Raw genomic sequence first — 15,604 nt, 5'->3', positions numbered from 1 at the left:
GGACTGATTAGCCTAGTCCCTGACAGATAGCTGTGCCTAATGTTATGGAGGGTATGTGGAAATGTCGGAGACTTGTTTCAGAGCAGCAGATGAAATTTACAAAGGAAGTAAGGAATTACCATGACACCACATTACCAGTGGGGTAGCTAATGAGGGAATGATTCAGACAACCCTGAGCCATTTTGAAGTTTGATGTCTTCGTGTTTCCTAGTGGTTAGTGACATTCATTGACTCCAAAAGAAGGGCAACATTCAGGATAGACAATAAAGTTCAGCTGGCAACAGTTGAAAGATCAAGCATCCGACCCTCTTGTGGCACAGTGTTGCTGTCCCTACCTCTGGACCAGAGGACCTGAGGCCAAGTCCCACGTGCTGCAAAGGTGTGCAATAACATCCCAGAACAGATTGTTTGGAAAAAATAGGTCACACCCACTGGGAGAAGCTCTGGTGCAGTGGTAGTGTCCCTACCGTTGAGCCAGAAGACCCGGGTTCAAGTCCAACCCACTCCAGAGGTGTGTAGTAACATCTCTGAACAGCTTGATTGGGAAAAATAAAGTTGGACCCACAGGGGGTTGAGTCTCATGTGATGCAGTGTAGTGTCCCTCCCGCTTAGCGAGAAGGCCTGGGTTCAGTTCCTAGAAGTATGTAATAACATGATTGAACCAAATGATTTTTAAAAAAATCTACAACTGAGTCGTTGAAGGTAGTGAGGAGATCCCAGCATTGTTGTGAGACTGAAGTTACATAACGGGCCAGACCAAACAAGCTTCAGACCGACTGAGGGTTGGGGTTCATGTGGTGCAGTGGTAGTGTCCCTATCTCTGGACCAGGAGGCCTGGGCTCAAGTCCCACCTGCTTCCAAGGTCTACATTAATGTCCCTGAACAGGTTAATCAGAAAATATGTGAGACCCACTGAGTGTATCTGGACTTGCTATTTGACAGTATTCTTTCCCTCTGTTACTCATGAAGCATTCTCTGCAAAATACCCCTTCTTCCCAAATTCCCATACATCCTCCACTGTGTTTTAGTTTTTTTGTCTTGTGCAGTGTCGTGTTTAGTTCCTGCTGTTATTTAAGTAGCATGTCCATTACTGTGAGGTAACATAATTCTGCTCTTCTCTCTCCCACCCTGTCCCCCTCCTGCTAATGTCTCCCTCACCTCACCCTCGCTGTCCTCAGAGTTTATCAGGAGCACCTTGCGAGACTGGCCAAACTTTCTGACTGGTCCCATATTCAGGTGATGCCATCAAAGCGAAGAAGAAAACTTTTAACAAAATACTCACAAACAGGCACTACATCATCACTGAGCAAAGAAAACTGGAGGTGGTAGTCTGTGGACTAATTGTGTTTTTTTTTAATGAAAGAAATTAAATTGCATCATCTCAGTGATCTACTGTATTATAATAACCTTAAGATAAAACAGAAAATGGCATTTTAAATGATTAATAATAGTCTTTTTAGTGTTTCTTGATTTATTTTGAAATTTATTTGAATCACAAATATTATTTTTCTCCTGCTATTTGTGTTATGGCCTAGTGATGTAGTTCTTAGACTGTATATGATACTTCTGACACCATTAATCAGCAATGTAATCTCTTTGTGTGTGTGTGAGTGTGTGTGTGTGTGTGTGTCGTTTTGACTGGGAAAGAGCCCTGATTTCGTTCACACAGCCCCATCCCCCGTCCCAGATTTTACAAATTCTGAAGACCTGATAAGTGTTTAAGGGGGGTGGTGGTGGGAAGGGGAGGGGCTGGTGTTGGTTTTGGGGATGGAGGGGGAGTGATGCGGTATGACTCAGCTATAACAACAGAAACAAAAAGTGAGGAATAACTGAGAAGGAGATGTTGGGGAGAGATAGAACTGCTGTCTGCAAGTGGGGAGGCTATTGCCCGGTTGAAACAGGGCGATGGGGGAAGACTGTTTCTGTTTTAAATGTTACTGTCTAAAAGGAGCGGAAAAGTAACGATCAGAAATAAATCTATTTTTTTGTCCTGCAATTGTATCTTGGTTAGCTCCACTTTTGGCAATAAGGTCAGGACTGTGAGATTTATTTTCCAAGTCCTTTTTCTATAAGTACTGTTTTCACGGGTTTATGTTTAATTTTCTGGTCGTCGTTTAAAGCGGTGATTATAGTATAAGGCGTTTATTTTTGTCGTTGAAGTTTGTGAACTCTCGAATACTGTAAATAACGATTCCAAGTGGCTGCATATATTCTGTTCAGAGAGAGAGATACTGAGATTGAGAAAGAGTGAGGGATACAAATGTTTTGGTTTTTTAAAAAATATGCTTATGGTGCTGCTCAGGGATAGTGGCACACTTGGTGAAATACAGAATCTATACGTTGGAGGGAAGTTAGAAATGCTATCACGCCTGCTTACCTGGGCGGCACTGTAACGATACTAGTGTAACACTGTTCAGCTTCCTCTGTAGCTAATTCCTGAAGGAATTGCTGACTGTACTCGCGTCATTACCAGTATGTTAATTTCTAGTCGATTTCAACCCTATGTAAACAGCTCCAGAAAAGCATCTTTAGTTTAGGGTTTTTTGTCTCAGTTGTACATGGATTTCTTATTTTACATCGAGAAATGGGAAAAAAAAAAGAATTTTTTTTTCACTTCACGGACTGAAGAAATAATCCACGAACAAGTTTTAATTACTTGAATTGATTTTTTTTTTGTTTGTCAAAATGAACAGGCTGGGAGTTCTGTCTTCAGCCTCGAAATTATCAGTGGCTAAATATTGTCACATTTCAACCATTCGCTTTTCTCTCCTTAATCCACCCTGTCGGTCACCGTATTGCCTGATTAGGGATAAATAGCAAGGCAGTACAAAAGCAAAACTCACACGAGCCTCTTATCCATTTTACTCTGTATTACTGAATTAAGAGCAAAAAGAAAGGTTATTTTTCACGAATACCTCAGTGCTGTATTGGTTTCAGCATAGAAGCATTCTAAAGATTAATTTATTGTAGACTTAAAGATAATTAAAATAACATTTTAAAAAATCGTTGCACTGTGATTGGTAGGGAGAAACTGACAATTTCTATTTGCACATTTAATTATTTGGCATTTTTTTATGGTCCTGGATCCCCTTAGACAGGGGGAGATGTATGAAGGATAGTCTAATTTCTTTTTGTTACATTTGTCTTTTATTTTTAAATTAAATTGAGACAAGTAGGGCTCCAATAGCCAATAGATTGACATCTTGTTAGGATGATGTGATGAAGTGGGAATGTTGCCGGTTAGTTTATTGTATTTTGCTGCACGACAAAGCAACAAATCATCTGTTTTTTTTCGTTTGAAGAAAGAGAAATAGCAGTAATTCTTCAACACATGAAATTTGGTACTCTAAGACTCTTTGTTAATACACTGATTCATAGCTGCTGCACTCCTGGATTATTGTTTCCAGATAGGTTACAGAAGAGTTAGCAATTAACATATGGCCTGACTAGACACAGAAGCAGGTAACTATAGAGGCAGTCAAATATTATGACATGAAAACGACAGTGGATCCTGTCAGGGTTGCTTTTAAAAGAGAAAAAAAAACACATTTGTTTTTACTCCCTGTTTTATTTTTGTCTTCGGAGCAACTGGTTTGTAAAAACGCTGGATGCGTAGACATTTTTATAAGTGAGAAAAGATTTGATCGAGGCACGAAATTGAAATAATAACACACATTTTAAAGAAGATAGAAATTGTTCTTGGGAAGAACAAACAATAGTTCCCTAAGATCTGATTGTAATCAGGGAACATTTGTATTAATAAATAAATATATATATATTTTTGGGGGGTTTGTTGATAATTCTGAACTGTTTTTCCTAGTTTATTTTATTTTTCCTCATTCCCTTTCACCTCAGAGATACATTTCCACATCCCCTCCGCCCCAGTTCATTGTTAGACATTGATGTATTTTTGCTAGTGTATACAGTTGCTATTGTCCTGGAGTGCTGTCTTTGATGCTTAGCGTAGTGATTTTTTAGACAAAATAATTCTAAATAATTCTAAAATAAATCTTGAGTATTAGTTGTAGACGTATTGTAAGTTAAAAGAGGAGAAAAAAAGTTTAAAAAAATTTTTTTAAAGACTAAAAAGGTAAATACAAGTTATTAGATGTAGTTAAATGAGATCTAGGACCAGTAAGGATAGGATTTCCTGTATTTAATAATTAATAATTAAGAAAAAGGTAATTACTAACCATTATAATGTTGGGGCAATTCTGCTGATCTGACATGGTTTCAACTAACCAAAGCTTTCATGACATTTTAATGCTGGTATATGGAAGGCATTAAGTGGATTCCCCACCCTTGTCTTTTTAAAGGGTTGCCATACTACCTTAAATGCTAATGCTAGATATGCAAAACTGGGTTTTTATTATTTTTAAGAGGGACACAAGCTATAATTATGAAAATGATTTTATTAAGAAAAGAATCCATATTTTTTTAAAAGCTCAGATGAAATTGATAAAAAAAATGATTGTGTGATAAGTTTTAATGTTTATATACACATAAACCACAGTCCCAGTGGCCCACTGCACAGATATTTTTGACGAAATAAAATATGTTTTAATGTGTCTGCCTATATAGTAAGGTTTACTTTAGTTCTCACTTGTCTAGAGCGTTGGATTTGTTAAGGTTTTTTGTGACTGAATATTCCGTCACTTTAAGAAGAGTCCATACAATTTTTATTTTTTAATTTGGTCTTGTAGCTTGGACTTTAAGGTAGCATGGCTCTGTTTTGCTCAAATTTTATTTTTCATTGTACAACAGTTTACAGCTGATGAATGTTACACATCTTGCTTAGACTAGTTTCAATTCATTGGGCAAGTGTTGGTGATTTTTCTGACCTGAAAGCTGTTTGACTGAACTCGGTGCTTTTAAGGCACTGCTGTTAGAACTTGAAGCTGAGGTGAGGAGCTCGGGGAGTTGGGGGGTGGGAGTAGGTGGGGCTGGGTCTGGGTATGTGTTGGGGTAACCAGGTACGAGCCACAGTGACCAACCTCCGTGCCAAGCGTGATGCAGCAAAGTCATGAGTTACAGTTTGGCATCACGCTGCAGTCCTCTTGGAGAGTTTTGTTCCCCCTGTTTAAATTGCTGAAGGGCGGGGATTGGGGGGATGCAAGAAAGGGAGAGGACCCAAGGTTCAAGTAACACCATGAAAAGTAGCCCAAGATGCCTCAGCTGGCTTTAGCAGTAACAGAGTGACCATTGCTACAAACATGGGATATTGAAGGAAGATCCTGCACCAATTAATTTCAAGTACTTGAGCCATTTTCTCCGTGGCCGCTTGTTGTACCATGCAGATAGGGGCTGTCAAGGTCTTTGGGATGTCCTGGGGTCACTAGGGATATATTTCTTTCATTTCACGCCTGCACCTCTTTTCTGAATGTGAGACCTCCTGACACTTTGACTTCACCTCAACCTTACCAATAAGAAGCTGTGGAATAGTAAAAGATTAAAATGGGAGGGAAAGGTTGATCCTGCCCCATCTCCTAACCCCAGTGCAGTGCTGAATCAGTTCACCTCATGCTTTATATACTCCATGGTCAAACAAGTCTGGAGTTTAACTTTGTTAATGACTTACGCATGGCAGCAATGAGTGTTATTTGCACTTTCAACATTGTGCTAAAATCCATTGACGTGTTTGGCCGTTGGCTCAATTATTTAATGTCTTTGGAATTAATCTGTTAGACCAGGATTTGCTTTAATGTGGCAATTGCAGCCTCAGGCAAGAACCACCAGTGCTCAGCACTAATGCAAATTGACAGAGCAAACATCTTTTTCTCCTTTGCTTTTTGGGAATGCCAAGGGAGGTCAAGAACCAAAGCAGCTATGATCTAGTTTTTAGGGATGGGTGTGGGAGTATCTTTGGGAGGTGCCCTTGGATTTTTGTCACCAAGTAACTCAATGTAGATGGGATGCTCCATTATGAAGAGATATGGACACAGGCAAGAAGAATTGAAAGATTGAGTTTACTTTTATCTGTTCGATTGCTTAGTGATGCTGCCTACTGGGTAATTGTGAATTTAATTCATTCGCAGCTCTTCCCATCTTGCTGACACTGAAATGGCTACGTGTCAGATGGTCAGGAACAGACAGTCTCCAATTCCGATAGTAATTTGAAACCAAGAAAGATAGCTCTAACATGGTAGTTATTGCAGACAGAGAGATGTTAATGGGATACTGCACTATATGCCCATTTTAGCTCTCTGTCAGGAGCTCACTGCCCATCATAACAACACTACCACTCTTGTCAGATAATTACAGGATATGAAAACCTAGGGCACTAGTTAATTTTATCAATGGAAGATCATTTGGTTGGCTAGTTTAGTTTTACTTATCCAGTTAATGTTTGTAATTAGGTAGTGTTAATCTTCAGAGGGATGAGTGTTGACTGCCAAGTGTCTTTGGCATATGCATTACAGCAAGTAGAGAATGGACAGTGACCACACCAGAATGGAGAGTGGTGATGCCAATTGGTAGTGAATGGGCAGTGACCATACCCATTGGTAGTGAATGGGCAGCGACCACACTAGTTGGTAGCGATGAACAGTGACAACACCATGCCTTCAAGGTGGGCAGTGACCAGTTGATTTTACCAGCTTATTTACTGAAAGTAACATTGCAAAACATTTCCTAGGACAGTTCTTAATTTATGACTACCCCCACCCCCCTACCAGCAGTCTTCTGTATATTTGTCTGAGCACAAAATTGCAATCCATTCTTAGAGCTACTGCTACACAATTCCCACAGCAATTTATTTGGCAAACAAGTTTTTGAAAGGGAGAGCTGTCGGCTCTGATTTGATCCATGATGACTCCTGATAAACATAGGACAGTCCAGAATGACAATAAAGCAGTCAGTCTCTGCCTCAAGTCTACTTTGGCCCTTGACTGACTGAAGGACAGTTTGAATTGGGGAGGGAATCGAGATATCCCCTTGCTGCTGTGCTTTCTTTCCCAGTTTGTTGTTAGGAACCTCAGTGCCACAAGTCGGTCAGAAGTCAGAGTTGATATTTGATTTTTGAGGTGTGGTTTGAGCCTCTTGCCAGCTAATGCTAACGTCACAGACTGCCATCCCTCACCATATCACTCTTCTATTGGTCCAACCTTAAAAGGACCAGGTGTAACAGGAGGGTTGACCCTGAAACGTGTGTGTTTCTGAGACAAGATGTCATGTTCGGGATCTGAGCAGAAGGCCACGATAGCTTCCTTCTTGGTGCAGTGGAACCACAGATGTCCACATGATTTCTCCAGTGGCACCAGATGGATTAACAACAAAGCTGAACTGCCAGTTTCTTTTGCCCTGTGGGTCTATTCCTGTTACAAACAGGCATATAAGACTCTGTGAATGTGGGACTGGTCACTCTGTCATTGCTTGATCCTCAACATTTTTTCCCTCTTCAACAATCTCCTACAAGTTGTTATTAAGAAGTTTTTGTTTAAATGGCCAATCAGTTTGTGAAATTGACCTGAAATGGACAAATATAAGTTGTTTGCAGAGGGTTGATTGGAGATTGGAATCTGATTACAGCCCTGCTGATTATTGTGCTGCTGTCTGGTGTAAACATCTTCACTCTCTCTTTGACTTGTTCTTGCCTTGTTATTTACTTTGTAGATTGAATTGTAGACTATGTTTAGAAATGCATCAGTGTTCCAAAGTCCAGTGCAATGTGTCAGTAAAGTCTGAACTAACCCAGAAAACTGAAATGAGGATGAGACGGAAGAGAAACAAACAAACATTGGTACGAAAGAGGCTTTACTTCCAGCACCTCTTCCCACTTTCCCCCACTCTTGGCTTTAGGATCACCACAGTGAAGTTCAACCCAGACTGAAATTTTCCCTGGTACAGCCCCTCCGTGGTGCAGGACTCCCCCCGGTCTTGATCCTCTACTCCAGAGTCTGTGCCTCTGTCTTGCTTTATTTAATGGCGGTACTGTGCTGTTCCTTGTGTTCCCATTTCTGTACTTCTCACCACATTGTTAAATACTCATGACAAGTGGTTCTGCTGGCAATGCGGGGAGCCAGAACCCTTTTTTATCCCCAATATCGCCGTAGTTTCTTGAACTTCCCCCCTACCCGGCCAAGCCGAGAGAAAGGTAACTTTGGCCAAAAGGAGCCATTTTTTTCTCACATCCTTGATGAGTGACATTGTTCCTGGACAGAAACATTACTTTGGGCACAATGACAAGAAATATCAAACACGCTTGCAGAAGACAACACTGGAAACTGGGGGCACCCATTGTATCTTTAGGGTTCTGTGTTCCTCACTGTTCTAATTATTGTATCTGTAAGGAGAGCTATCTGCAGCATCCTCCACACTCCAATTACTGCGCCCATACACTCACTGTACCCACTTTGGAACTGCTTTTGTAAGAATCTGATTTTTTTGTGCCTATGTCACTCTGAACAGCCACCAGCTTCATCAAACTACATTTGATTGTAGCATGTTAAAGTGCTTCATGCACTTTGCGGAGATATGGCTGACTCTCCACTGAAATAAAACAGTAATGCCGTGAGTGTACCAGTCTTTCCTGCTGGGTGACTGATCTGCCCATGTTCCAAGACTAGGGCATGATGGCCAATCGCAGGTCCAGGCAGCAGGCTGTTAAGGCTATTGTTCAGCCTGACTGCCTGCCCTCCTGCTGCATCTATACCTGCACCTGGGTGCCCCTCAAATGGAAGCATGTGTTGTCTACCAGCGCACTTCATACCACTCACCAGCATGAGGTGCTAGGGGGCCTAGATCACATCTGGAAGGCTTGTCAACTTTGATCATTAATCTCCTTTGTGTTACAGTGGCGTAATAGTGGTTCCTTTCTAAAGGATCATGTAATTGGTTCGAGGAACCAAGAAGAGGTAAAATTGAAGACCAGTGATTTTGACTTCAATTTGGGCAACAATTTCAATTGGTTGTGCAAAGAAGCCATTTAACACGTTCTGTTCCCTTGTTGGCAACCTCCATTTCAGCATTTCATACAACAGTCTTCAAAAGTACCTCTTTGACTGTAAAGTGTTTTAGGACACCCTGAGATCATGAACGGTGCTATATGAATGCAAGCCTTCCTTTCACACAAGAAGTGAAAAAAGCCAACTTTTGGCCCCTGGGTTCCATCTGCAGCATCTGGTGCAGGCAATTTCTTTGTGTGGACGCCTTTGTATTACTTTAATTCCTAGCTGTTAGCTTAGTACAGTTGTATTTGCCGTTGCTTTTAAGTCTTATCTGATATCCCTCCATATAAATTGTTGCCATCTGCCCTCAAAACTGAGCAAATTAGCCATCCACATGTGTAGGCCACGTTAAACTGTATTGACACCACTTTTTCTGGTCAGTGTGTCTTACGACTTGGTCCAGCCTGAGCAAGCAAGGAAAACCGGCCTCTCCTTAAAATGTAATATTTCAGCGTGCTGCGTTGAATTGGTGCTAATTCAGACAAAGAGAAAGAACTTCAACAGAAAGCATTTTAAGCAATTTCCCTCCATTGGTGATTTGAGCAATGCTCATCAAGGTGATTGACACTCGTATCGATTGTCAAATGCTCTCCTGAGTTAAACGCACCTCAGCTGGATTCCATCCAGGCAACATCACAACCAGCAGAAGGGAACCTCCTTGATATGGAATTGTTTTCTGTTTCCAATATAAATCGGTATTAAGCAGACGTTGCCATTCCATGCCAGTCCAGACTGTTGCTCCAAGGAGCTAGACTTGAACCGCTCAAATTGATGGACTGAAGGGCCTCTTGTGCACTGTAAAACTCTATGACTGGCCGTTTCGATCTTGACCGCATGAATTCAGGTCCTGGAGGGCTCGTCGTGGCTCGTCACACCCAACTCACAACATTGCGGTTCTTTAAGTTATATTCCACAGCCTTGTGCTAAAATCTGGGTTCACTGCAGTGCTGAGGGAGAGCTGCTTTGTCAGGCATGCTGTCTTTTAGACAAAATGTTTTACTGAGGCCCTGTCTGGCCACTCAGGTGGAAGTTTGATGATTCCTTGGCAATACAGAAGGGTTTGTGGGAGAATTTCTCCTTGGTGTGCTGTCCTTTAACCAACAGTACTAAAAGCAGATGACCCAGCTATTATCCCAGTGCTGTTTTGGGATCTTGCTGTGTTTCCATTGACTAGCGCATTCCCTACTTTACAGCAGTCACTTCACTTCAAACACCGTATCATCTTTGGGCTGCGAGGTGGCAAATGTCTCTATGTAAATGCGCAGGTCCTCTCTTCTTACAAGGTTATTTCACTTGATGCCATTTCATGAACAATATTCTCAAAAAAGCTGTTAACAAGTCGACACCGAGTACAATTATACAATGCTGCAAGCCAGCATTTGTTCAGAGTGCATTGTGAAAACTGAATTGGCAGTGTAAGCGGTAAAACTCGATGTTAAGGAAAGGAGAGGGTTTCATTGTGACAAATAAGACTCCTGCTGAAGGGGAAATAATAAGCCAGACCTCGAAATGAAAGATTCACTCAAGCTGTCTGTAAACCCAGTAACTTGCTGTGTATTTCCACTGCCTTCTGCTTTCTCTCGTTATTTGTGTTTTGATTTTTACTCCCATGGCTGTTCTATCTAGTTGCCTCGTCGGGTGCCAGTGTCCGCACCTTGCGTTAAGTCCGTGCAGCAAACCGTTCTACACTCCACAGAAAGCCTTTGTCTAGAAAGCACTTTGAGACATTGCAATATGACAGAGGAAAAAGGTTTGGACAAGGTACTGTCTTATACTGGGGCAGGTCTCCACGCTCTGCCACAGGCTTGCTGAGGAATGACAACTGAGACTTTGATGTCACAGTTGGTGAGGTTTGAGTTATCGCAAGAGCGAGGCCAGCAGCTACTTTACAACAGAGGTTAGACTTCAGAAAAAGTGGCTTTTGGATGTCCTGAGGTCATGAAAGGCTCTACATAAATGCACGTTCTTCCTTCCTCAATGGCTAAAGGGTGTCGTTTCTGCCACCCTCCCCCACCAGCTCTGAAGGGAAAGTAAAAGGTAAAACCCAGATAAAATACCCCTTAAGGATTGAGTTTCTTGAGATTGCTTTACCAAGTGAAGTTCCAGGGGTGAATTTTGTCGTAGTCTTCTCTTGCGATCAGAGTCAGTCCTTACCTGGAGGGAGATGTTTGCAAAAAGGCCGGGCCTTTCCAAGTATCATGGGAATGAGGGGTGGGTGAGCTGCAGTTCGGGGTTTATAATGTCACTGGTTTGTGGTCCTTATATTAGTTCAAGCTAGCGTCCTGGAAGACAAGCCTCAGCTCCATTGTAGCTTCACAATCAACGGAGAGAAGCAATAGCGTTAGATGAGTACGGGGCTGGGCTGGGGGACAATGCAGTTGTTTGCGAACACAGATGCTCCTGCAGGTGTTGGGGAATCACTGTGGCTCACTCACTCTTCCCTCCCCAGCTCTCACCTCACCATGAAAATCCAAACTGTCAACACTGTAAACACAACTAGTTTCAAAACAAAAAGCATCTTTCAGGTCCCTGTGTACGGCTTACTAAGCCCTGTTGTAAAATATGTGGATGGGGCTCTCTCACATCACAGATGTGGAAAGTATAATTTTATATTTGTATTTTCAAAATAAAAAAAGTTTGTGAAAGGTTTCCATCCTCTACTGTGGTCCAGAAATCAATGTGTTTGTCTGAGATAATAAAAAAAGTTTAAAAAATGAATGGTTTTGAACTTTTTTTTGCCAATGTGTTTTGTATTAAACCAGACAGCCAATCAGAATATTGTCACATGGACATAAATCTGGTATTACAGAATGGTTGCCTGCTATATGCACCACACAGTGTTTAAAGCCACTGCTATATTATCAACAACACACAGTATTGATGGACAATGTGTGTACAAACTGACCAACACTGTACAATATTGATGTGCTCACAATACACAATGGCTAATAGAGGCTCCACCCGAGATTAACATGCCTGGAATAGACCCTACCCAATATTGAGGCACCAGAATAGACTTTACTAGGTATAGACTTTGTCAGATGTAGACTTCACCAGACATAGACTGCACTAGCTATGCCACCCAGATGAATATATCACTTGATATAAATGCCACCACATAGACTCCATCTGAAACAAATATGGCCTGATAGAGACATTTCCTGATATACACTCCAGACAATATTCACACTGCATGATATAAATGCCATTAGATTATAGATGCTATCTGATTTAGGTGCCACAAGATATAGACCATGTCCAATATAGACTGTGTTTGTACACCACCCAATATAGTCTTGCCTCAGATATATTCACTGCCTGATATATGCCCTGCCTGATATAAATACCATCAGATATATTCACTGCTCAATATAGGTTACACCAGATATATACAATGCCCAGTACAGACTCCACCAGATACATACACTGCCTGGTATACACTCCTCCAGACATATACACTACCCAGTTTAGACGCCACCAGATATATAAACAAACAGAAATTGCTGGAAAAGGTCTGGTAGCATCTGTGAAAAGAAATCAGGGTTAACATTTTGGATATGGTGATCCTTCATCAGAACAGATATATACACTGCCCAGTATAGACTCCATCAGATAATACACTGCCAGATGTAGACTCCACCAGCTGTATACCCTAGCTGATGTTGACACTGCACCATATAAATGCTGCTTAACATAGGCACTGCCAATTTAAATCTGATATAAATAACAATCAATAACAGTATAGACTCCACCACCTGATGTGGCACCAGCTGATATAGATATCATCAGATATAGCCACCACCAGGTATAGATATTGTCCATTATAAATGCTACAAGGTATTGATACCTTATCTAGATTATAGATACTGCCTGATACTGACGTGGCCCAATATTGGAGATGGCCTGAGATAAATGTCACCTAATATTGATGAACCTGATACAGGCACAGCCTAATATTAGACATCAACTGATATAGACACAGACCAATATAAACACTAGAATAAATATTACCCAGATATAGACACTGCCCAATATTGACATGCCCATAATAAACATAGCCCCTGATATAGACACTACCCCAATACATGTACCACCTGAGATTACACACCCTGAAGATAGACTCCTCCCAGTAAGGAACTAACCAATGTAGACACTTCTCATTACGAACATTGCCCAGTTAGACACACATGATGCATAATCATATGTAATGATTGATGTTGCCTAATACAGACACCACTGAATATTGAGACTGCCCAATATGGGTAGCACCCTCCTTTCAACCCACAGGAGGAGGTTGAGAGAATCACATCTCAAAGCCAGCCTGTGGTTTGCTGCAACTGGACACACAGGAAGGTCCTCTAAGCCTTTCTGACTCTTCTGTTTGCCCCTGAAAGACCACCTCCTGAAGTTCGGAGCCCACTCGCACCACCTGTGGACACATAGAGACAATCCAGACAATCTCAGTCAGTCTTTTTTTTGGCTGACTTTGACTGACTCAGTCCACCATTTGTATCCTCACCCAACCCTCCAATGCTGCGTCCTGGAAGATCATCCTGGGAACGAGTTGGAACTGGAACCTGGCACACTGCCCTGTGCAATGGCTTTTAGTATCCACACATTTCTGCTGCTAGGCTCTGGGTAGGGGCCAACAATCCAACCTGATAGCTCTGTTTCCAACTCTATGAATATTATATGATTGTTGAAACTTTCCAACAAATTCTACAAGGCAGTTGGTTATCTCAGTTGGCTGGACAGCTGGTTTGTAATGCCAACAGTGTGGGTTCAATTCATGCACTGGTTGAGATTACTGCGATGGATTCTCCTTCTCAACTTCAGCCTGAGGTGTAGTGACCCCTCACGTTAAACCCCACCAGTCATCTCTCCCTCTCTGATGGGCAAGCTGGTCCTGAAAGGACGATGCAGAATTTAAAAACCGAAAGAACTGCGTTTGCTGTAAATCAGGAACAAAAACAGAAGTTGCTGGAAAAGCTCAGCAGGTCTGGCAGCATCTGTGAAGGAAAAAACAGAGTTAACGTTTCGGGTCCGGTGACCCTTCCTCAGAACAGGACCCGGACCCGAAACGTTAACTCTGTTTTTTGTCCTATGCAGAATTTACCTTTGTATGTTACATTGACTGTTCCATTGACACTCTAGGACTCAAACAAGAGTGGATTAGAAAAAAATATTTTGGACAGCTCTTACCATCTGTGTGAAAAAGCTGATTGTATTTTTTTGTTCAAAATTAATTACTTTTGCTTATTTGTGTGATAACACTTAGAGTCATTGAGTCACAGAGACATACAGCACGGAAACAAACCCTTCTGCCCAACTCATCCATGCTAACCAGATATCCTATATAAACCTAGTCCCATTTGCCAACATTTGGCCCAGATCCCTCTAAACCCTTCCTATTCATGTACTCATCCAGATGCCTTTTAAATGTTATAATTGTACCATCCTCCACCACTTCCTCTGGCAGCTCATTCCATACACGCATCACCCTCTGCGTGAAAAAGTTGTCCCTTAGATCCTTTTAAACCTTTCCCCTCTCACCTTAAACCTATGCCTTCTGAGTCTGGTCTCCCCTACTATGGGGAAAAGATCTTATCTATTCACCCTATCCACGCCCCTCATGATTTTGTGAACCTTTATAAGATCACCCCTCAGCCTCTGATGCTCTGGGGAAAATAGCCTTAGCCAAGTATGTGGTGAATAGCACTGATGCATTTAAGGGATAATGGGATAGTTGAGGAGGGTGGGAGGAGGCTTCTGAGCAGTTTAAACACTGGCATGGACCATTTGAGCCAAGTATGTGGTGGATAGTGTTAGGTTTTAAAGTCTGGCTCTTTTGGATCATAAAAAAGCAAAATACTGCAGATGTGGGAAATCTGAAATAAACACAGAAAATGCTGACAAAACTCAGCAGGTCTGTTTCCATACTGTATGTTTCTATAAACTATGCCCCATGGCAAGGAGGTCTTGTGGCATAATGAGTAGTGTCGTAGAATCCTTACAGCGCAGAAAGAGGCCATTCAGCCCATCGGGTCTGCTCAAATCCTTGGATTTGAACCAAGGCTAACCCACCTATCCCTGGACACTGCAGGTTAGTTTTTAATACAGCCAATCCACCTAACCCACACAACGTTGGACTGTGGGAGGAAACTGGAGCATGGAGGGACAACTCCACACAGACACAGGGACAACGTGTAAACCACCCAGACAATCGCCTGAGAATGAGGTCAACTGCATCTATAGAGAGAGAAAAGTTTCAGAGTTCTGAAGAATATTGGACTTAAGATATTAGACTCTGGTGTGGTACAGTGGCTCAGTGGTTAGCATTGCTGCCTCACAGCACCAGAGTTGGGTTTGATTCCACCCTCAGACAGCTGTCTGTGTGGAGTTTGCATGTCATCCCTGTGTCTGTGTGAGTTTCCTCCAGGTGCTCTGGTTTCTTCCTGCAAGTCTAAAGGTGTGCAGGCTAGGTGGATTTGCTGTGCTATAGTGTCCGGGGATGTGCAGGCTAGGTGGGTTAGCCATGGGAAATGGATGGTTTCTGGGATTGGGTGGGTTTCTCTTCAGAAGGTTGGGTATGGGCTGAATGGCCTGCTTCCATACTGTAGTGATTCTATGATTAACTGTTTCTCTCTCCACGGATTGCG

The 15,604-nt window shown here is 42.0% G+C and overlaps 1 protein-coding gene across 5 annotated transcripts in view; it reads left to right on the top strand.

Annotated features, from left to right (window-relative positions):
• Positions 1-11,663, top strand: part of LOC109922848 (RNA-binding protein Musashi homolog 2-like) — a 295,031-nt gene extending 283,368 nt beyond the window's left edge. For 3 of the 5 annotated variants that reach the window (XM_048612469.1, XM_048612468.1, XM_048612466.1), the window contains one exon: positions 1,179-11,663. In XM_048612469.1, coding sequence (XP_048468426.1) covers positions 1,179-1,220 — 42 coding nt within the window. In that variant the 3' untranslated portion in view covers positions 1,221-11,663. The remainder of the gene's footprint in view (positions 1-1,178) is intronic. The other 2 variants (XM_048612467.1, XM_048612470.1) reach the window with 2 other exon arrangements.
• Positions 11,664-15,604: the final 3,941 nt, after the last annotated feature.

This window comes from Rhincodon typus, chromosome 26 (genome assembly GCF_021869965.1).
Source record: "Rhincodon typus isolate 14 chromosome 26, sRhiTyp1.1, whole genome shotgun sequence".
Taxonomy (NCBI): domain Eukaryota; kingdom Metazoa; phylum Chordata; class Chondrichthyes; order Orectolobiformes; family Rhincodontidae; genus Rhincodon; species Rhincodon typus.
Note: the sequence above shows the minus strand (reverse complement) of the source record. Positions and strands in the feature narration are given on the sequence as shown.